The sequence below is a fragment of the Tribolium madens genome, unplaced genomic scaffold (genome assembly GCF_015345945.1).
Source record: "Tribolium madens isolate multiple individuals breed KSU strain unplaced genomic scaffold, Tmad_KSU_1.1 Scaffold_96;HRSCAF=242;Tcas5.2_LG5, whole genome shotgun sequence".
In the NCBI taxonomy this organism is placed as follows: Eukaryota; Metazoa; Arthropoda; class Insecta; order Coleoptera; family Tenebrionidae; genus Tribolium; species Tribolium madens.
In genome coordinates, this window is record NW_025401068.1 from 14,123,405 (window position 1) to 14,144,472 (window position 21,068).

Genomic DNA, 21,068 nt, shown 5'->3' on the forward strand with positions numbered 1-21,068 from the left:
GTTAAATAACGACACTGATACATATTTTCAAAAAATTTTATTGTTTTAGACAAAAATATTTACTGAAAGTCACGAAGCCCTATAGCGTGAAGTTAGCATCTAACATCTGGTTTTTATTAATCTGTAGTATAAATTTAAAAAAATGATAAAACATGAATATTAATCAAAAAAATTGTAGTTTTTTTCTAATTTCATTATTAATTAATTTCATACCTTCACCCACTTTATTAATCAGTGATCAGGTGAAAGAAAAAAAAAATGGAATTAACTGACAAGTAATGCCGGTATAGTAGGAATTTATATAGACATAACCTTAAATTAGAAGAACATTTTTGAGCATGTATCAATCAAAAACTTAGAAAGTAATTAAAAATTTTGTAATATTATTGTCACCACTTATAACTTGAGTGAATAAGTAGCACTTTATCATGGATTCAAGCGAGTCGCAACTACAAATTCGACTGGTAACAAAACAAGAAAGGTATGTGAATTTTGAAAAATAACATAATTCATTGTGGTATTTTAGTTTTGCGGTCCCAGATGTGCCCCTGGCCGTACCAGGTTCTATTGAACACAATTCATTAAATGAATTGGTCAACCAGTTAATAAAAGAAAACAAATCTGATTTTCTGAAGCCCAAAGAATTTGATTTTTTGGTCCTGGGTGAACTATTAAGGGTCCCCCTTGTAGAACATTTAAAGGAGCACAACATTTCAACTGAATTAGCTGTTGATGTTGAGTATATTGAGAGGACTCCAGCTCCGGAACCCCAAGATTCACTTTTACACGATGACTGGGTTTCAGGCTTACATTGTGTGGATAAATGGCATTAAATTTATTCAAATAAAGGCTGTGTAAATAATAATGTTTTCTAGGATTTTAACCGGCTGTTATGACTATTCTGTAAACATCTGGACAACACATGGAAAATTAGTTACATCCCAAAAAGAACATACAAATATTGTAAAAAAAGTGGCATGGTTAAATGAAAACGATTCCTCACAAGGTTTCATAAGTGTTTCCCATGACCTTACAGGACTACTGTGGCAATGGGAACCAGGAACAGACAGTATAAAACCCCTAGTTGCATTAAAAGGCCATGAAAAAGGGATAGACAGTGTGGGGGTGAGCCCCAACTCCCTGAAAATCGCAACAGGAGGGTGGGACACGAACCTCAAAATTTGGACATCATCGTTTGAAAGCGACGACGAGCCTGCACACAAAAAAGTAAGAGGAGACAAAAACCTCATTACCAGGACTCCAATTCACACATTAAAAGGCCACAAAGAAACCATAACTTCAACTTCTTGGATTGACAACCACGTGATTTGCACTGTTTCAATGGACCATACCATTAAATTTTGGGATGCCGAGTTGTGTGGTATTAAGAATGAAATAGTTGGCCAGAAGGCGTTTTTGGATTCCTCTTGGTCTCCCTTATCCAACACTTTATTAGCATGTTCAGCAGATCGACATATTCGATTGTATGATCCAAGATCGTCAGAGGGTTCAGTTGTTAAGACCACTTTCACTTCACATATTCTATGGGTTAGTTCAGTTGAATGGTCGAAATATGATGAGCATCTTTTTATGTCAGGAGGGTACGATTCTGGGGTCAAATTGTGGGATTCTAGAAGTCCTAAAGCCCCACTTTATAATCTAGAGGGGCATCAAGGGCAAGTTTTGGCCGTAGATTGGTCCAATAACAAGTATCTTGTCTCTGGGGGGTGTGACAATAGTGTACACATTTTTAGAAATAAATATGTGTTTTAAGTAAAAAATAAAGTTAATTAAAAAAATTATATTGGTTTAACTTGCAAAATTTAAATTGAATTAACGCCAACTGGAGAATGAGGAGCTCCTGCAAAAAAAATTAATAACTATTTAAAAAAAAAAAAACTTAAAAATCGTACCCAGAGAATGGTGCATTCTGCGTTGGCGCATTGGCAGCTTGCTGGGCTAAATTCCCAAAACCCACAGTTGGTTGATTGGCTAAATTACCAAAAGCTGTATTTTGGGTACTAGCAGCGGCCCCAAATCCGGGACTTGATGACCCAAACACCTTAGGAGTAGTCCCAAAAGCCGGTGGACTTCCAAACGCTGGTGCTCCTCCAAAACTAGGCGCACTTCCGAAGCTGGGAGACCCTCCGAAAACAGGAGCTGCCCCAAATCCAGGTTTTTGGAAGCTCTGACCTGCCCCAAACCCGGTTTGTCCCACAGTTCCACTTCCACTACTGAAGGGCCCCGAAGGTTGCTGCCCGAAGGTACTCCCACCGAAGAAAGACGACTGTTGCCCCCCAAAAGACTGATTCCCGAAACCGGCACCAAAGCTTTGGGATGTGTTACTGAAAAGCGATCCACTACTGGACCCGAAAACTGGGGCACTTGAAGACACTGCAGCGGTCCCGAATGGGTTAGCAGGTGGGCCAAAACCCGAACTTTCAGTCGTTGAAACGTTGAGACTTCCGAAACCGAAGCTTCCGGAACTAGTACTAGTACCAAAAGTACCAGATTGAGTAGTTGCAGGAGCGAAGACACTTGGCGAACCAAAAAGTGAAGGTGTAGTAGACGCAGGTGCTCCGAAAGCACCGAAAGTACCCCCGGTGGTAGTTGTTGCCCCAAAAATGCTCCCAGAGCTCGTAGTTGGTGCATTTCCGAAGACGGAACCACTGGCTTGTCCGAAAGTTGACGGTGAACCCCCGAAAACGCTCGGATTGCTGAAGGTACCACCCGACGAACCGAATACAGAACCTTGACCAAAAGTACTCGTATTTTGACCGAAAGTTGGAGGAGTTGTGGTACCGCCAAATATTGGCGCCTGAGTACCTCCGAATATTGACGGTTGAGTCGAACTCGGCTTGGTACTAAATAAAGAAGACTTTTGGGTGGCGTCCCCAAAAAGCCCGAAACCTTGCGATTGAGTAGTCGTCGTGGGACTGGCAAAAGTCGACTGAGTAGTAGCACTAGGCGCCCCAAAAACTGGGGTGGTAGAAGAACCAAAAATTGACGCTTGAGTCGCAGGTGCAGCCCCAAATCCTGATGTGGTAGATGACGGGGTACCACCAAAAATGGATAATTGAGTGGTGGGAGTTGATCCAAAAACAGTTGATGGTGAAGTACTTGACGAAACATTACCAAAAATTGACGGTTTTGTATCAGTACTTGCAACAGTACCAAAAACAGAAGCCACAGTAGAGGTTGATGTAAGAGCACCGAAGATAGATGGTTTCGAAACGTTCGAATCAGTGGTTGAAACAGCCCCAAAAACACTTGATGCAGTTGTGCTAAAAATTGACGGTTTCGGGACGTTAACTTCGGTACCACCAAAAAGTGGTTTACTTGGGAGGGTACCAGCAATAAAGCTTGTTGTTGTTGGAGCTGAAGATATGGTTGGGGGTTGAGTAGCACTACTAACAACAGAATCAAAAATTGATTGAGTTGTTGCTGGCGTTGAGAAAATACTCGTTGAAGTTGTGGTAACAGTAGTTGTAGTAACAACAGAAATTGTGGTACCAGTAGGTGTTGTGACCTTCGGTGATGTTGTTACGACAGGAACAGCCGGCGAAGGAAAAATAGATGATTTGAGTGCTCCCAATGAAAACGGTGAGGACTGAGTTGATGGAATACTACTAGTGGTACTAACAGAAAACGGAGTTGAAATACTACTAGTAGTACTAGTTGAACTTTGAGTACCAAAAATCGGTTGGATTGAAACAGGACTCGAGACAACTTGTGTAGTTTTAGGACTAGTTGTAGAAGTTGTAGGGAAAATCGAGCGTTGGGTACTGGTGGCAATGGGAGAAACAGCAGAAACCACAAGACTTGGAGTACTTGATGCAGAAGCACCTATTGGCTTTGTAGAAAAGGTAAAGGTTTTTGAAACCGCAGCTTCGCTCACCTTTTGAGTTGTTGTACCAAAAATACTCGGAGTGAACTGAGCGGAAGTTGGTGTACTAGTAGTACCAAATGACGGAGTAGAACTTTTCGCAAAAATTGAGTTATTCGCTGTAGTACTTGTGGGTGTGGATAGATTGAAACTAGAAACAGAAGTACTGGATTTAGTACTCGCAACACTACTTGTAATTATTGGTGTTGCAGTACTTGTAGTTTGTAAATTAAACGAAAATGTCGTTTTAGGCAAAGATTTAGCAAATAGGTTTGTACCACTTGTAACTGGTTGGGTGGACAAATTCACAAACGATTTAGGCACTTGTGTGGTTGCAGTACCAGTCGCTGCCACAAAACTCGGACTTGTTTTAATTAAAGACGCTGTTACTGTTGTAGTTGCAGCCATGAAAGTTGGCTTGTAAGTGTTTGCCGACGCAGTACTTGTCGATACAAAAGCCGAGTTTGGCGACCCAGCAATCAAGTTTTTAGTCAAGGGCGTAAAAGTCTTGAGAGCGAAATTTTGTAAACTTTCCATTGGAGTTGAGGAAGACTCAACCTTGAGTACAGTTGGTTTGGGAGTTGACTGAGCAAAATCGAGAACCCGGGGTGTAACTGAAGTTTTTTCAGGTCGAGTAAGTTGTTTTGGTGGAGTTTGGATTACTGAACTCGCCAATTGAGGCTTCACCACTGAAATATGAGGATATTCTCTTTTTTGAAGAAAAGACCGCAAAGTTTGGGCTTTCTTTTTTGTGAAATTTTTTGTTCGATTCATGACGTGTTCATACTGAAGTTGGCTAATGTCCTCAGGATCCATCCTCAAACGTTTTAATTCCTCTGGTAAGTCTTTAATATCATCGAGAGAAACGAGAAGAGAAGTGCCAACAGCCGAACGCGACTTGTTTTTAATTCTACTGGCTATATCTTTCAAAATATAACTCTAAAAGCAAAATAATTAACAAAACCCACAAGCTAATTATCCCCCTCACTTGTTTTCGCAAAATTGCGTTTTGTTTCACCATAGTTTGAAAAATCATCTCCATCGTCGGAATTTGTATTTTATGTTTCTTCTTGCAATAATCTTGGAAATTCTCCCATTGTTCATCTAAGGCGGAATGTGCCTGTGTTATTTGAGATTCCAAATAATAATTCGCATGTCGTATATCTGATAGCTGTTTCTCAGACGCAGAATCGAGAGGTTGAGCTCTCGTCAATACCAACAAAGATTCGTCCTGAGACGCCAAATGGCGCGATTTCACTTCCTCATACCAAGCCCAAGATTGAAGAAGATTCTGCTTCAAGATATGAACCTAAAAACGCAATTTAACACGTTTAACAACTATAAACACCCGTACCTCAGATTTTTGAGTAGTACAAATGTCGACAAGTTCGTTGAAAAACTCCTCTAAAGATTTAGTACTCATGACGAGTTTAGTTTTATCATCATCGGTCCCTAAATTTATTTTCAATGACCGGCCTTGGTGAAGAATAGCCTTGAGTTCCGATTCTAGAAAAATGCATTCTTCACGAACCATTTGTGCGAAGATATTTTCAGCTTCTTCCTCCGCTTTCAAGTCCAGATTTATCGTCTCTTCGGGTTTTTCAAGGCTCTTGGAAGTGCTAGTAGGAGGAGTGACTGTTTTTGCTACCACGTGTATAGTTTCTGTATTTGGTTGAGAAGGGAACAAGGATTGGTAAGGTGACGAATTCGCTAATTGGGGGGTAGTTTTTGTCCCTTTTGCAACCGGTGTTAGAGTAGCTTGACCTCCAAAGAGGTTTATCTGAGGTTGAGGCGGAGTTGCTTGACTTGTATGAGCTTTGAAAAGTGAAGTAGTACTAGGGGTACTAACCACAACAGGGGCCGGTTTTGGTTGTTCTACACTTTTGATTGGTTCTAATGGTTTTGTCTCAGGTTCGGTACCACCAATAAGAAAATTTTCTAAACCTGAAGTGTCAGGTATTGGATCAGGTGGAGTACATATGCTTGGAATTCCCTCTTTCAAATTGATTACATTAAAAACACACAACGTTCCATGATGGGACAATAGTAATAAAAATGGTACTGGTGGTAAAGTCGTCTCGCCCCATGGTAAGGGTTGACTGTTCCCAATATCAAGTCCACAACCCACTGGTAAAGTCTCTTGATGATTTGCACTGAGAGGAAGTTCAGCCCTTGCTGCATCGCCCATAATCCATTGCTTCCAAAAGTCCCCAGAATTCCCCAATATCCCTACTTCCATACTATTTGAGGACGCGGCCATTAAAATATTCCTAAAAATGTTTTTTGGTGCAAATCCACATTAATATTGTTAAATACCATTGGTGAATCAAAATGGTGTAAAATTGCACAGGTCTTGCGTTCCCATTACTGTAGCAAATATCATCATAGTTGATATAAGTGGGGTCTCCGGTTTTAGGCGCATCAACCACGATAAAAGTTGCAGAATTGCTGGGGTTAAGGGGTTGAAAAACGCCGATAAATTGATAATTGGAGACCCATTGTAAGGATTGAAGTGAATGGGGCTCTTTAAAAGGTGGCGCATTTATGACTTTGACGGCTTTTAAGTCGGGTTTGTATTGGGTGATTTTGCCATCGCGGGAACCCACAGCTATTTGCTTGCCTTTGGGGCTCCAACAAAAGCTGGTAGCACCCGCTGCAGCTGGTAGTTCATTTATGTCAATTCCACTGTTTTTGATTTCATAAATTCCTGAAATAATTATTGAGTAAATGTTTCAGTGAATGTTACATGTACCTAGAGTCCCGTCACTTTTACAGGCTGTAAATACCGGTCCTAAAGCCGGATTCCAATTCACTTCAGTGACAAAAACTGAAGGTGTTGCTGATAGACGGATTTCCCCAATTTGTTTAATATCTCTTTGCCAAAATGATTTAACATCGTAGAATAAAGCACAAGGACAATTATTTTTTTCAATAACAATACCCAATACTGTGTGTTCGCAATTGACTGATACATGCGTAGGGGGCGATGGTAGTGGCAGATTTCTTCTAGGGTAGTCGGTTTTATCTCCACCACCTGAAGTACTACACTCTTCTATGCTTTTTAACTGAATTACTGGAAAATTAATAGTTGGTACAATTGATCATTTTTAAAGAGACAAACTATACTTTGGACGTTCGAAGTGTTGCTACCAACGAAGATTAGCCCAAATCTGCTGGCACATGTAACCAGATTACAATATTTCGAGGTATTTGCACCCTCTGCATTATTAAACACTTTCAAACGACAACGTAATTTAAACTGAAGATCCTGTATTTATTGAAATAAGATTATTTTACCCATGCTGGACTAAAAGTAAATACCTGGACATCTATCGGATCTGGGGCGGTTTTTAACATTGCGAAAATTAATCAATGTAAATTTTATTACCACTGCTACACTTCTCTAACAAATTAAAATTCCAGAATTCGTAAATCAAACATACCGGACAAACATAACCGCTTTGGAAAAGTCTGTCAAAGTCGTAGTTTTGACAGCAATCACTTGTCAAATCTTCTAAAGCTCAATTCACACAGGACGCAAGCCGTTAACACGTAAGACGTATTCACAATTAAAAATAAAAGAGAATTTTTTTCTGCTCTTAATCATATTAGTTTACTTCCGTATTTTGTTTCTAATAAATTTAAAGCAATATTTAAACATACAGTTGGAGACAAAATACTTTGGTTGTCACCTTTCTGACACTTTAATGTAATTCAAGCTTTAACGTTAAAATGAATAACAATTTAAAATTAATGGCAGCTATTTTATTTTTCTATCAAAAATATGTACAGTTGGAGACAAAATACTTTGGTCGTCACTTTTCTGACACTTTAATGTAATTCAAGCTTTAATGAATGACAATTTCAAATTAATGACAGCTATTATATCTTTCTATCAAAAATATGTACAACTTGCCATCTATGATTGACAGTACCTAAAAATAAGGTTAACAGTCCTAAAGCATGCTTTACAATTTATAGTTCTTCTAGAAATAAGTGAAAACAGAGTCAATTGCTTTATGGGTGTAATTATCTTAGGTAAACCCACAGACGGCTACCGGTGGTTTTAACCCTCAATAAAAATATCTACGAACTTAGCCAGTTGGGCTGGTTTCCAGGGCCGTATTCACTTTATGAAAAGCTTTATGTATGAAAACTAAACTATTCAATAGCTAATTTTAAATGCTACAGTTTCTTTTTCTGTGCAGCTTTTAATAAAAATGTTTTCTTTTATTGGTTGTAGCGTATTTTTTTTAAATATTAGTTTTCTCGACTCGAACAATTTCCTGAGTCCGCCTCTGCTTGCAAGAAAACGCCACATTTTGACCTGCTGCAACGGGTTTTTAACAGTTTATGGCTATGATAATAATTAATACCCAGCTCTTAGGGTGCAATAAAGCAATTGACTCTGTTCTCACTTATTTCTAGAAGAACTATAATGTCATTCAAGTGACATTGACGACCAAAGTATTTTGTCTCCAACTGTACAGTCGCGACCATTGAAAAGTAATACACTTGACAAATAAAAAACTTTTGGCGTTGTAAATTTTCCCTTGAAATTGACAATCACTGTCAAGTTTAAAATGTCACTTGAATCTTCTTCTTTGCTTTAAGGACAGTCATTTTGTTCACATTTATTTCTTCTGCGATGACTCGTATAGGGACATTGTCCCTTAATCTTGTAATAATAATAGATTTCTGTACATTCGACAATTTTTAAATTTTTCTGACGGCGTCCACCACTAATTTGTCAAAAGTGACGTTTTCAGTGACACTGACAATCACGACAAAAAAATTATATTATGCATTTTTTTAAATTTTGAGAGGATGTGTCAAAATCCCGTGTATTACTTTTCAATGACCGCCACTGTACATACAACTTGTCAACTATGATTGACAGTAACTAAAAATAAAGTTAACAGTCCTAAAGCATGTTTTACAATTTAATGTCACTCAAGTGACATTGACGACCAAAGAATTTTGTCTCCAACTGTACAGCTTTAATCATCTTTTTTAACTGTGTTTTTTTGTAATAAAAACTAATAAAACTTCAAATCGTCATAACGTGTAGAGATCATAAAATAAAACCAAGACATATGCAGCTTTATAACATTTTATTACACTTGTTAGAAAAATATCTACATAAATAAATAGAAACGTTATCAGTCAAAACATGAGTACATTAAATAAAACTAATTTTCAGTAAAAATGTATGATTTCTGAGTCAGCTAAAACAGAAATAGTGATCCTAACTGACACACATTTATTAAATAAGTTACTTAAATGTAATACAACTTTTAAATGAGGCATATGAACCCCCTGCAACTTTATATGCTTCCAACCCCATGAGGACTAAATTAATATACAATGGGATTAAGGTGCCTGCTGGCCCGATTTTAGAGTTAAGCAACGTGACACAGGAGGACAAAAGATGCGAAACAATTACTCCTGCCACATGAAGTTTGTTATTATTATCTAAAGCATTGAAAAAAATCACTCCCCAGAAAGTGTGCAACAATATAAAACAAAGTCCAGTTGCCGCACTTGTGAGGAAAAACATCTCATTTCCGCTCTTTAACCCCATGGTTCCAGGTCCCACCGCATCAGCAAGAATATTAACCAGTGAAAAGGCACCACTGATAATCCCAAAACCTAGTCCACTCACATAGGCCAAAATATGCTTGTTTTCAATTAGTTGAGTGCTGTCGTCTGTGATTTTCTTAAGACCATTTTCGGCTTTTCTTAAGATTTTGTAGATAATGTAGCGGAAGGTTTCCTGGAAGACCACTGAAAACACCACCCCAAAAGCCAAGTCTTTTCTTAGGGGGACCACAATGTACCACCACAGCGATGACAACAGAAGGGATACCAGCCAGAAGAACGCTGCCGCTATCAGGATTATTATTCGCACAGGGTCGTGAGCAATTGTGAACACGAACATTGCAAACGGGGGCCCAAAGGCCAAGAAGGTGCACCCGAAAAATTCAACCAACGTCATTTCTATCTACTAGAAAACAACGCCAAATAGTTAATAATTCGTCTCACATTCACTTTACTGAAAAAAATGTTGTTTTCACTACAAAATAAGAAAATGCTTGAACGATTTTCTGACAGCTGTCACTTGTCATGTCATCTGTCAAATGTTAATAACGGTAATTTTGAAATTAAAAATTAGACAATTTTCCGTCCTTTAACTGTTTTCTAATAATAAAAAACACGAGTGTGCCACTGAATTTAATCTCGTTACAAAATATAAAAAATCCTTGTTGAACAATTTTCTGACAGCTGTCATGTCATCTGTCAAACATCGATAACGGTAACCTAAAAATTAAAAAATAGCCAATTTTCCGTTCTTGAGCTGTTTTTTAATATAAGAAAGACGGGAGTGCCGCTGAATTTAATGTCTCGTGTTTAAGTAACTAATCTAAGTCAAACACAATTATCAAGACGCTCCCAAAGTGTAAATTTGGGTAAATACAAAAATGGCGTTCAATTTTCCTGCATTTTCGTATATCATTGCACTAATCGTCGACGCTTTCCTTATATTTTTCTCCCTGTTTCATGTGATTGCATTTGATGAATTAAAAACTGATTACAAGAACCCCATTGACCAGTGCAATAGCTTAAATCCAGTAAGTAAAGATTTATGCATAATTAATGAAGTTGTTGCACTCTGACTCTATTTTCACAGCTAGTGGTGCCCGAGTACCTCCTTCACATTTTCTTTAACATCCTTTTTGTTGCCGCTGGAGAATGGTTTTCACTGCTTCTCAACATCCCACTGATCATTTATCACATAAATAGATACAGGACGAGGCCTGTGATGTCAGGTTTGGGGATTTACGACCCCACTAGTATTATGAATGCTGATGTCCTGACCAGATGTCAGAGGGAAGGGTGGATTAAACTCGCGTTTTACTTGTTATCCTTCTTTTATTACCTCTATGGGTATGTAATAGCGTTAGAGAACGCTCATGATCACACATGATAGTTGTCGTTTTTGTACTGTTATTTGACAATTTCTGGTCATAAGAATATTAAATTTATCTAATGTAAAATGCTCTCAATAAACTATATAAACACGAATATTACTCTTTATGACAAGTTGGCAATAATAAGATAAGAATTAACGAACTGTTCATATGGCTGTGTTTATATAGAAGTGGTGTGATCTTGTGCTAAATTTTAAATTGACTTTATTATTTTTAAATCAGAACCGAAATCCTTAACTATCTGTTTGTTGCAGAATGATTTACTGTTTAATCTCGGCGTGAGTACTTGCAACTTCCAAAGAATTGAGAAGAAATAATTGAGGGTGGGATTAAAAAGGATTTCGGTTCTTATTATTATGTTTTAGTAATTGAGTAACGTAATATTAAGCATAATGGAAAGAACTGACTTCCTTTAATACTAGGGCAGTTATTGTGATTTATTTAGATTGTTTGTACACGATCCTGTTCAGTCTTTTCTGAGAAATATACACATTGATCACTTGTTAAACATACTTATCAGAAAAGATTTACATCATAATTACATACATTACTAGTACTTTATATTATTTCAAGGTATTGTGTAAATAAAAATTTATCAGCGACTTTGTTTATTTTGTTACAAAAGTATAAACTCCCAATACAAAATTCAACATTCAGAATTTAACACAATATAGACTTTCTAACACAGTAATTACTTTTTGGTGTTTTTTGGAATGTCGTTTCAAAGAAGAGTCCCAAATACTAAATATGATGAAATAAACTCAAATCCTTATTGCTTAAAGAATATTTCTAACTAAAATCGAACACTGGACTTGAAACATTTAATTCCCTAGCTTTTCCAATAACCATTCCTCTGTCAAATCCTCCAGTTCTCTAATTTCAAAAGCTCTGGCAAGGTCTGCTTCACGTTGCAGGGCAATTTTTGATCCTGCATACATTATTTGCAACTCAGCGTGGCTATCACGTGGTGTAAAATAGATGAAACACAATGGGTAAGAAACCCGTCCATCCTTGTGTTCTTGACGGTATGATAGAATCACATATCGGGGTTGGTGACTTTGTAAGCTCTCTTGAAGTTCTTCGATTGTAATATTTTCCAGTTTCTCGTCAATTATTATTTGTTGTTTTTCACGATCAACTTTCACTACAACAAATCGATGAGAAATTAACGTTGCTACTGACGAAACTTACAAATTAAAGCGGCAGTGTCTTGAGCTTTTCTAAAGCGAAAATCCTTAAGAGCTTGTTTCACATCGTCAGTGACGGCACATATATTCACGTTTCCTGACTGTAATTCAAACTAGGTAAAAAACTAAGTAACTATTTCGATAATTACCATTCTTAATTTGTTTGACTCAAGACTACATTAACCTGAGTTTGAGTGAACTTTTGATTTCCTTTGATACTAGGCCACAACTAGAAAAACACTTGTAAAACAAACACACTAATGGGCCAAAATTAAATGGATATTTGACAGGTAAAGCCGATAAAACATAGAATTTCCGGTTTTAGACCACAGCAACACTTAAAATTTATTGTTCACAAGGTTTCTCGGTTTATCATATCTCTTTTTTAACAAAATATTCTAGAATTACTACTTTTAATTATATTTCTTACCACTAAATTAAATAACAATAAATACAGTCAGTGAAAATATAACGTTTTCTTGTTTTTATCAAAACTTATTTGACATATCTGTTTGACATTTCACGTTGACGCATGACTGTCAGTAGTGTCACTAAATGTCAAATATTAGTGTTTTACTGGTTGTCTACTCTATAATATTAAATATACTGCTCCACAAAAGTCGCACTATTTTTACAAAAAACAAATTTTATTCTTCAAAGCATTGTGGAATTCAGCAAAAACAAAAAAGTAAAAAGATATCTGCCTTTATCTCACTTTTAATTAATTGTTGATTTCTTTTTTAATAATCTATTAATAAATTAATAGTTAATATATATAATTAATACCTACTAATTAAAAGTTAATAATTAATACTAATTAAAATTAGTTATTGTAATTATTACACACTACCTTAACTTTTGTGGAGCAGTTTATTAATTTTTGTTAGCATTCAAATAAATAAAAACAAAATTATTATTATATTTTAATTGAAAATCCTTAACGAAACACCTTTAAAACTCGGAAACATTCTGCAGTTTTGATTCACACTTTTATTAAAAATAACTATTGTCATAAACCTGAATTATTTTTTTAAAATAATCAGTGGCGCAACGAGGAGGCGGCTTTGGGGGTTAGCCCCCTCCCCCTATAAAAAAATTTGGAAAGAATTATATTGTAGAGGTAATAAAATTATATTTTAGAAACAATAAAATTTAACATTCGAATTTTGTATACAATTATTTGTCATAACTTCAAAAGATTTATAACTTTTTCCTTTTTTCATGTTGTATATTTTATTTAGTATATTGCGGCAAAACTGTACCTCAAACTTTATTCCGAGAAATCGATTAGCGTCGAGAAAATTCTTGATCGTTTAGAAGTTATACATACATACACATAGTGGAATGAATATTTTGTATATTTTTGACTTTTTTAAAGACTCAAAAAAATGCATAAAACTTTATTGGGATAAATTTCAAAAGTTACGAATTTTTTGAGTTTTTGAATAGTAAAAATAGTCAATTTACCTCACCATACCACAACTCATGGTTCTTGGGATATTAATTTTTTATGAAAAAAACTAAAAATGGCTCTGTACCCGGAACCATAAGTAACAACTTCCGGTTTGCGCCTTTAGATAGATGATTTCAAGCCAATTTTAATGGTTTTTAGCTTTTTGCTCAAAGTCTTATAGTTACACATTTTTGAAAATTTTCACTTTTTGAACAACGATTACGGCCAAACTATTAGACTTTGAGCAAAAAGCTTAACACTATCGTAATCAGCGTAAAAAATCTATCGATTGACGCTAAAGCCAAGTCAATATCTCGCAAAAAATGAATTTTTTAACGCCGATTACGGCGATACTAAAGGAGATAGCGCAAAATAATTGGAAATTCGTAATCAAAATCTATCGGAGAAGATAGGTTTAAATTGAATCTGAAACATATTCAAAAATACTAGTTTTTAAGGGGGGGGGGGGGTGTTTTTTTCTTTTATTTTGTAAATTGCGAAAAAACTGTATCTCAATGATACAATATTTTGACCTAAATATATGTAAAATGCTCCGGGTAATCGATTGGCGTCAAAAAAACTGCATAATAGTTTTGAAGTTGAAGTATTTATATATTTGATATTTTTGACTTTATCAGAAATTTTCTCGATAACTATTTATCGTAGAGCGCTGATCTTTTTTGTATATGATAAAAAATTAAATTTTCTTTACAACGGTACCAAATATAAGAGGWTATCTCTAATAAGTCCGGAGTTATTTGCAATAGACCGCTCTGGGTACCAAAAATCAACCAAAATCTCGACAAATATCCAAAAAAAAATTAACTTTAAAATTGATCCATTTAACGTTTTTTGCAGTTCTATAGGTGGTAAAGACTCAAAAAATACATAAAACGTTATTTGGTCATGTTTAAAAAATTACAAATTTTTCGAGTTTTTGAAGGTAAAACCGCTTGAAATATGGTTTTCTAGAGGTAAAATTACGCGCTGAACACAATGTTTGACTCTACAATGCATAGTTTTTGAGATATTGAGTAATAAAGTAGTAAAGGCTAGAAGGATGAGCAAAAAATCAAAAATTTTTGATTCTTATAAAAAAAATAGTACTGTATGTAAGATTAACTGGACAATAAGCCTGTACAAACCGTTTTGACCTAGGAATCATAGTTTCTATGCATACATATGTAAAATGTTCCAAGAAAATAAGAAATCGATTGGTGTCGAGAAAACTGCAAAATTCTTTTACATTTGATTCATGAATTACATGAATATGTGCAATTTTTTTTCACCTAAATGGTTTTGATCATTGAGAAAAGTAGTAGTTTACAATGCACAAAAGCCCATTTGAGTTGGATTTGTCATAGGTCAAAAGATCAGTCGCGTGTTCTTCGACAAGTATATTAGCAAAAGGAGTTTGAATGGGGCCGGTTTGCTGTTGTTTTAAAACCAATTTGAAGTTTACGACGTCATTTTAAAAAAGCTAACAGTGCGGGGTTTATGTTTCCCCTTTTGTTTGTGTATTTAGTAACGTGACTCTTGGCGGGTTCACCAGCAAATATGCAGTAAATTGACTGGCGCGGCGCACAAATCATTATCCTATTAGAAACTAAACCCGGCACAATATTTTACTGTTGCATGCTGATTATTGTATAGGTGTATGCAATGAAAATTAGCAAATAAATTGTATACTAAACACAAGCAATATATTCTCATGTATCTATTAATCAAATCAACATGTAAATACTTAATTCATGTGAAAACCAAAAAATATTGTTTGCTGTTGATGTCTGACGTTTTTATTAATCCCAATTCACTCATAAAAAATCTGAACTCTTCATTTTTCACTAACCCTTAAACTGCTATAAACGTGTATCTACGCCGAGTGAGAACCGAATATCTACGAAATTACTTTTAAAATGTTTTAAAAGCATATAATGACTTATTTTGAAATTATATTAGTTTCTTAATATAAAAAGACCATAAATCCATTGCTAATTCAAATTTTTTTTCTTTGGTGTTGTTAACTGCTCTAAACGTATTTATACGCGGTAACTGGCGTTCTTAGAAACCCATGGGACGGATTCATTTTTTTCATAAAAAAAATGTTCAAAAGTTGTGTTCTGCGATATTAGCACTGAATGACCTCTTACAAGCGAAATTATTTTATTGCTTATACAATTTTTATAGTTTGCTGTTTATTGTTACAGAACAAATGTCTTTTTGCATCAACAATACAAAACAAATTTTTTACTGTTCAAGAGCTAAAGTAAATTTTTGCTAAAAACGGTGACAAAGTAATATTCTGTTCAAGAAATTGATAATTTTGATTATTACTTTTTGTGAAAACAATTAGGAGTATTTAAAAAACTTATGGGGGAGTAATAAGGTTTCTGTTCTTTTAAAATATTGCACTGAATAAAACAAATTATCTTTACTCTAAATTTTACAAATACAGACCCTAAGAATTTGTGAATTTAGCAGTAAACTGCTCAAAACGTATTTATACGCAATAAGATTTAACCGCTCTAAACGTATATACAAGGTGATTCTTTTAGGGCCTATATTAGAAACTTTTTAACTTCTAATGCAGATAGAAATTTAAAATTTGGTACACATCTCAAATCGACTAGTCTAAGTTCAATTAAATTATTTTAAAAATGGCTGAACTTCCGGAACTACGAGAAATTGGCGCCAACTTTGAAATTTTAAATGGTAACCACTTATTTTGATTGCATTTTTGAATTCTCCTCTCCAAACTGAGTAAAATGTATCTAGTTATTAGAACTTATCTGTCATAGTTTTTGACATATGTCAATTTTTTGCTCAAAATTTTCATTTGCAGAGGTTTATTAAAAACATCACAGCTCTTGAACCGTTTGCGATAAGTCAATAATTTTTTTTTTATTCGATAACCAAACGTCCGAAGAGTTTCCTAAAATTTTCAAAATTGTCAACTGTCAAATTGCAAAGCTTATATGATTTTTTGAAAATGATATTTAACAAACAGCTATAACTCAGTTTTTTCAAATAAAATGACCCCATTTTCTCAACGGCAAGCGAAAGTACATCGATTTCTAGAAGGACTTTTATCAACATGTCCTATACCCATCTCTTACAGTTTCTAAAATAATCACGAAAAACGTGTTTTTGTTTTTTATTTTTATAGTCAATCACGTAGGCTTTGGAAGATGATCAATACGTATTAAAGATTTAGTCTACACAACACCCATTCGGAATTACGAAGAATTGAGGCAAGGATTGAGACGGCATTTAATAATCTTCAACCAAATGAAATAATGGAAGCCACTCAAATCAGTTCACCATCGAATTTTGGACTGTTTGAAAATGGTAAACATATCGAACATCTGTATTAATTATGGTATATTTTTATTGTATTTTTTCAAAGCCAATGTGATTAACTATAAAAATAAAAATTATAACATGTTTTTCGTGATTATTTCAAAAACTGTAAGAGATAGGTATAGGACATGTTGATAAAAGTCCCTCTACAAATTAATGTACTTTTGATTGCCGTTGAGAAAATAGAGTCATTTCATTTGAAAAAACTGAGTTATAGCTGTTTGGTAATGATCATGTTCAAAAAATCATACTAGCCTTGCAATTTGACAGTTGACAATTTTGAAAATTCTAGAAAACTTTTCGAACCTTTGGTTATCGAATGCAAAAAAAAATATTCACTTATCGCAAAGGGTTCAAGAGCTGTGATGTTTCGAATGAACCCCTGCAAGTGAAAATTTTGACCAAAAAATTGACATATGTCAAAAACTATGACAGATCGGTACTAACAACTAGGTACATTTTACTTAGTTTAAAGAGGAGAATTCAACAATGCAATAAAATTAAGTGGGTACCATTTAAAATTTCAAAGTTGGCGACAATTTCTCGTAGTTCCGGAAGCTCAGCCATTTTGAAAATAATTTAATTGAACTTAGACTAGTCGACTTGGGTTGTGTACAAAGTTTCAAATTATTATCTGCATTAGAAGTTAAAAAGTTTCTAATGTAGGCTCTAAAAGAATCACCGTGTATAATACGCACCACCCAAAATATGTGCGCACACAGCAAAGAATTATAAAATTAATTTAGCTGTTTAAGGGCTAAAGTGTAAACGTAAATTTCTCCGGAGGGCTCCTTGGAGAAATTATTTTTCAAAACAAACAATTTTTCACAGTTTAGCATTTGAATGATATGATAATGACTTACTTAACTTAAAGAATAAAGGTTCAATAGGCGTGTCTGGGATAAAATAGTGTAACACGCCCGCTAACGCCATTGGAAACCGTGTGTTTCCCCATTGGCGTAGAAATACAATTTCCATAAAATTTTTATTTGAATGACCATATGTATAGAAATTTCTGATTTCTGTTTAGTTATTCCTAATGTTCTTGTGTTAGAAATGTAATATACAGCAAGAAGTTCATGATACGCTGATCTAACATAGTAACAAAAAAGTGCATTAGGTAATTAGCAATAAGTTGATGAGTTGACATAATCAGAAACACTTACGTTATTATAGACACGTGTCTATACGAAAATCTGACGAAATGAAAAAAGATCACTGTTGAAAAAATATTGTTTCTTTTTATAAAATTTGAAATTATTTTTTTCATTTAGTAACTAGTAAGAGAAAAAATCAAGAATCGTAGACGACTTTTGAGAAATACATCAACAAATTTCAAAAAACCACTCGTTTTCCAAGTTATTGCATAGGTATAAAAAAGCTAGATAATGTATAGGTTGATTAAGCATGTTTATATAGAATGAATTTGAACAGTTTATTCTTAGTGGTAGTGTATGTAGTACGTTTGTATTTTGTATTATTTTAAAATTAAAGTTTAAACTGATGTATGTAGGTATTTATTGTGAAATATAAAAATAAGGTATGTTACTCTGTGTTACTGCCATGCGATTTATTTTCTGATCAAAGTAGCCTGTGACTGGAAAATTAAGTTGACCACATTAAAAAACATAGAGACAGAAATTTATACATTATTAATCAATTTTGCCAACTTTACTTCAAAGTCACAAGCACCTACTTTGATCAGAAATGAATGCAGGCTGTTTTACCTGTGTGTGTGAGCCGTCATGTACGTGGAAAATAATTACTTGAACCAAGTCAGCTGTTGACACATTTAGACATGTTCATAGGTATGATGTAAACGTAAACTAATTACCTAGTCACTAATAACCAGATCAAGGACACTGATGTAAGATTTAAACACAATGAAATACACTGCTCCAAAAAATGAAGAGAACAAAAGTATTTTTTATTTTTGGTGATTTGTGAAATAAGGCTAAATCTCATCAAAAAATGGACGTATCTATAGGGTTATTCATAAATATGAAGCAATATTTGAACCTCAAAAATGATCTCTAAATTATGTTAATTTAAATAATAACTTGTCCGATCTCTATTAACAAGAATTTTACATCAGCCCTCGAAATGTGGGTAGGTATGAAATTTTTTTTTTTGTAATAACTTTGGAACCATTTGACCATAAATATTATAAAATTTGGAATAGTTACTTGCGAGTTTAGGTTAGTAATTACGAAAACCGGATACATCTATATAGGTACTCAATTTTTGGTTTCAGCAATTGCAGGTCACATCTTCTGTGTTTTTCCATTTTTTTGCTCTCTTAACACCAATTTTTTATTGCCCAAGTCAATAGAGTAATCAATTTCGATTAAAAAACGCATAACCTTTTATACCACTAAAATGGACCATTTTAAAATATCTTTAAAACGGTCCATTTAAGAGATACAGGGCGATCAAAAAGTTTATCTATCAAGCAAGCCTAGAAATTTAAAACGTGTGTCTGCGGAAGATAAAATGTCACAATGGTAGGTAAATAAGAAATGTCAAAATAATATCAACAAATCGTGGTGAACGATTTGTATGAATCGAACTCGAACTACATTTCATTTTAGGGTGTTTTAAGACGTTTCATACAGTAATTCAATTTGTTTAGATCAATATTTTAATTTTTATAAAATAATTTTTTGACATCTAGCTGACATACAAACTTACGTCCTCAACTAGTACAGCTACTTGATAGAAAGACTTTTTGCGTTCTGCGTTTTATATTCAAAATTGATTACTCTATTCTTTTGACCATGTTAAGGGGCCAAAAAAAATGAAAAAACCAGAAATGTATCCGGTTTTTGTAATTACTAGTTTAAAAGGTATGTTCTCGCAAGTAGGCATACTCATTCCAAATTTTATAATATTTGGTCAAATAATTTCGAAGTTATTACAAAAAAAAAACAAATTTCCATACCCACATTCCGAGGGTTGTAAAATTCTTATCAGTAGAGATAGGACACAAGTTATTTAATTACACAAATATTGCTTCATATTTATGAATAACCCTGTATATCTATATAGATTCAAAAAAAAAACATTTTGATTCTTTAAGTTTCTAATTTTGAGATTTTTTGCCAACATTTTTTGTGCGTGCTACTGTTATCAGGCAATCTTAAGATAAATAGCACGAGAAAAAAATAGAAAATTGTTTGGTTTTTGGTCCACAGCTTTAATATACTTTTTTATATTCTCTTCAAGTCAATTTGTCGCTGACAAACCTGACGTTAAATGAAAAAGGATCTTTTTGTATTTGATCATCGATATCGATATTAATTTTAAAAAAATATTAGATTTTTTTGACATTTATTTACTGTTACCGATGATCTAGTAATGTTTTATGAATAACCCTGAATACCTACATAGATTCAAAAAAAAAATTGATTCTTAAAGTTTCTAATTTTGAGATTTTTTGCCAAATTTTTTTGTGCTACTGTTATCAGGCAATCAATCCTAAGATAAATAGCACGAGAAAAAATAGAAAATTTTTTGGTTTTTGTTCCTCAGCTTGAATATACTTTTTTATATTCTCTTTACGTCAATTTGTCGCTGAGATACCTGACGTTTTAACCCTTAAACTGCTAAATTAGTTTTATAATCCTTGTGCTGTGTGCGCACATATTTTGGGTGGTGCGTATATACAGGGTGCGCCAGAACTCGCGCCCCAGAGAAAATTTTCAAGTAAGGTAAGGTCCCAGGAACATGAAAAAAATGTTTAAAAAATTCTATCTGTCAAAAAATTTTGACATTTATTTTTTGTCATTTGACATTTTTTATATCTATTTAAGGATACTGATGATTTTGTATGTTTTTTTACAATTATTTAGTAAAAGGACAAAAATTTTGCCAATAAAATCTACAAATAACATTGAACACAGTTACAATTTAGGATACAGCTTACTTGTTTCCTCTTTTAATAGCCTATATCAAAAAAACTTGGAAAATTATTTTTCCAACAGAAATAAATAGAATCAAAGTGCAAAGTTTAAACCCTCATAACTTCGAAATTTTTATAGATAAAATTTTTTTAACATTTTTTCCATGCTCCTGGTATCTTACCTTATATGACATTTTTCTCTGGGGCGCGAGTTCTGGCGCACCCTGTATACGGTTAGAGCGGTTAAATCTTATTGCGTAGAAATACGTTTTGAGCAGTTTACTGCTAA

At 34.2% G+C, this 21,068-nt stretch overlaps 5 protein-coding genes across 7 annotated transcripts; 2 read left to right on the forward strand and 3 right to left on the reverse strand.

Moving 5' to 3' along the window:
* The first annotated feature begins 242 nt into the window (after positions 1-242).
* On the forward strand, positions 243-1,794 carry LOC123012414 (ribosome biogenesis protein WDR12 homolog). The gene is made up of 3 exons (XM_044410303.1): positions 243-481; positions 527-826; positions 876-1,794. The coding sequence occupies exons 1-3, from the start codon at positions 429-431 to the stop codon at positions 1,771-1,773; spliced, it is 1,251 nt and encodes a 416-aa protein (XP_044266238.1). The 5' UTR covers positions 243-428; the 3' UTR covers positions 1,774-1,794.
* LOC123012413 (nuclear pore complex protein Nup214) lies at positions 1,787-7,357 on the reverse strand. Its single transcript, XM_044410302.1, has 8 exons — positions 7,208-7,357; positions 7,013-7,154; positions 6,639-6,959; positions 6,203-6,593; positions 5,241-6,156; positions 4,875-5,195; positions 1,914-4,825; positions 1,787-1,861 (listed from the first exon to the last, which is right to left on the reverse strand). The coding sequence occupies exons 1-8, from the start codon at positions 7,241-7,243 to the stop codon at positions 1,834-1,836; spliced, it is 5,067 nt and encodes a 1,688-aa protein (XP_044266237.1). The 5' UTR covers positions 7,244-7,357; the 3' UTR covers positions 1,787-1,833.
* Positions 7,358-8,981: 1,624 nt separating this feature from the next.
* Positions 8,982-10,294, reverse strand: LOC123013319 (gamma-secretase subunit Aph-1). Its single transcript, XM_044411767.1, has one exon. It carries the CDS (start codon positions 9,882-9,884, stop codon positions 9,162-9,164), a length of 723 nt encoding a protein of 240 aa, XP_044267702.1. The 5' UTR covers positions 9,885-10,294; the 3' UTR covers positions 8,982-9,161.
* Positions 10,054-11,480, forward strand: LOC123013320 (protein cornichon). 2 transcript variants are annotated; one of them, XM_044411769.1, is made up of 3 exons: positions 10,066-10,518; positions 10,578-10,834; positions 11,133-11,480. In XM_044411769.1, the coding sequence occupies exons 1-3, from the start codon at positions 10,369-10,371 to the stop codon at positions 11,158-11,160; spliced, it is 435 nt and encodes a 144-aa protein (XP_044267704.1). In that variant the 5' UTR covers positions 10,066-10,368; the 3' UTR covers positions 11,161-11,480. The 2 variants fall into 2 exon arrangements, with proteins under 2 accessions (XP_044267703.1, XP_044267704.1); XM_044411768.1 differs by having other exon boundaries at positions 10,054-10,518; positions 10,578-11,480.
* LOC123013321 (glia maturation factor beta) lies at positions 11,470-12,568 on the reverse strand. Of its 2 annotated transcripts, XM_044411770.1 has the most exons (4): positions 12,496-12,568; positions 12,215-12,294; positions 12,070-12,166; positions 11,470-12,022 (listed from the first exon to the last, which is right to left on the reverse strand). In XM_044411770.1, the coding sequence occupies exons 2-4, from the start codon at positions 12,215-12,217 to the stop codon at positions 11,700-11,702; spliced, it is 423 nt and encodes a 140-aa protein (XP_044267705.1). In that variant the 5' UTR covers positions 12,218-12,294; positions 12,496-12,568; the 3' UTR covers positions 11,470-11,699. The 2 variants fall into 2 exon arrangements, with proteins under 2 accessions (XP_044267705.1, XP_044267706.1); XM_044411771.1 differs by lacking the exon at positions 12,496-12,568 and having other exon boundaries at positions 12,215-12,489.
* Between the last annotated feature and the right edge of the window lie 8,500 nt (positions 12,569-21,068).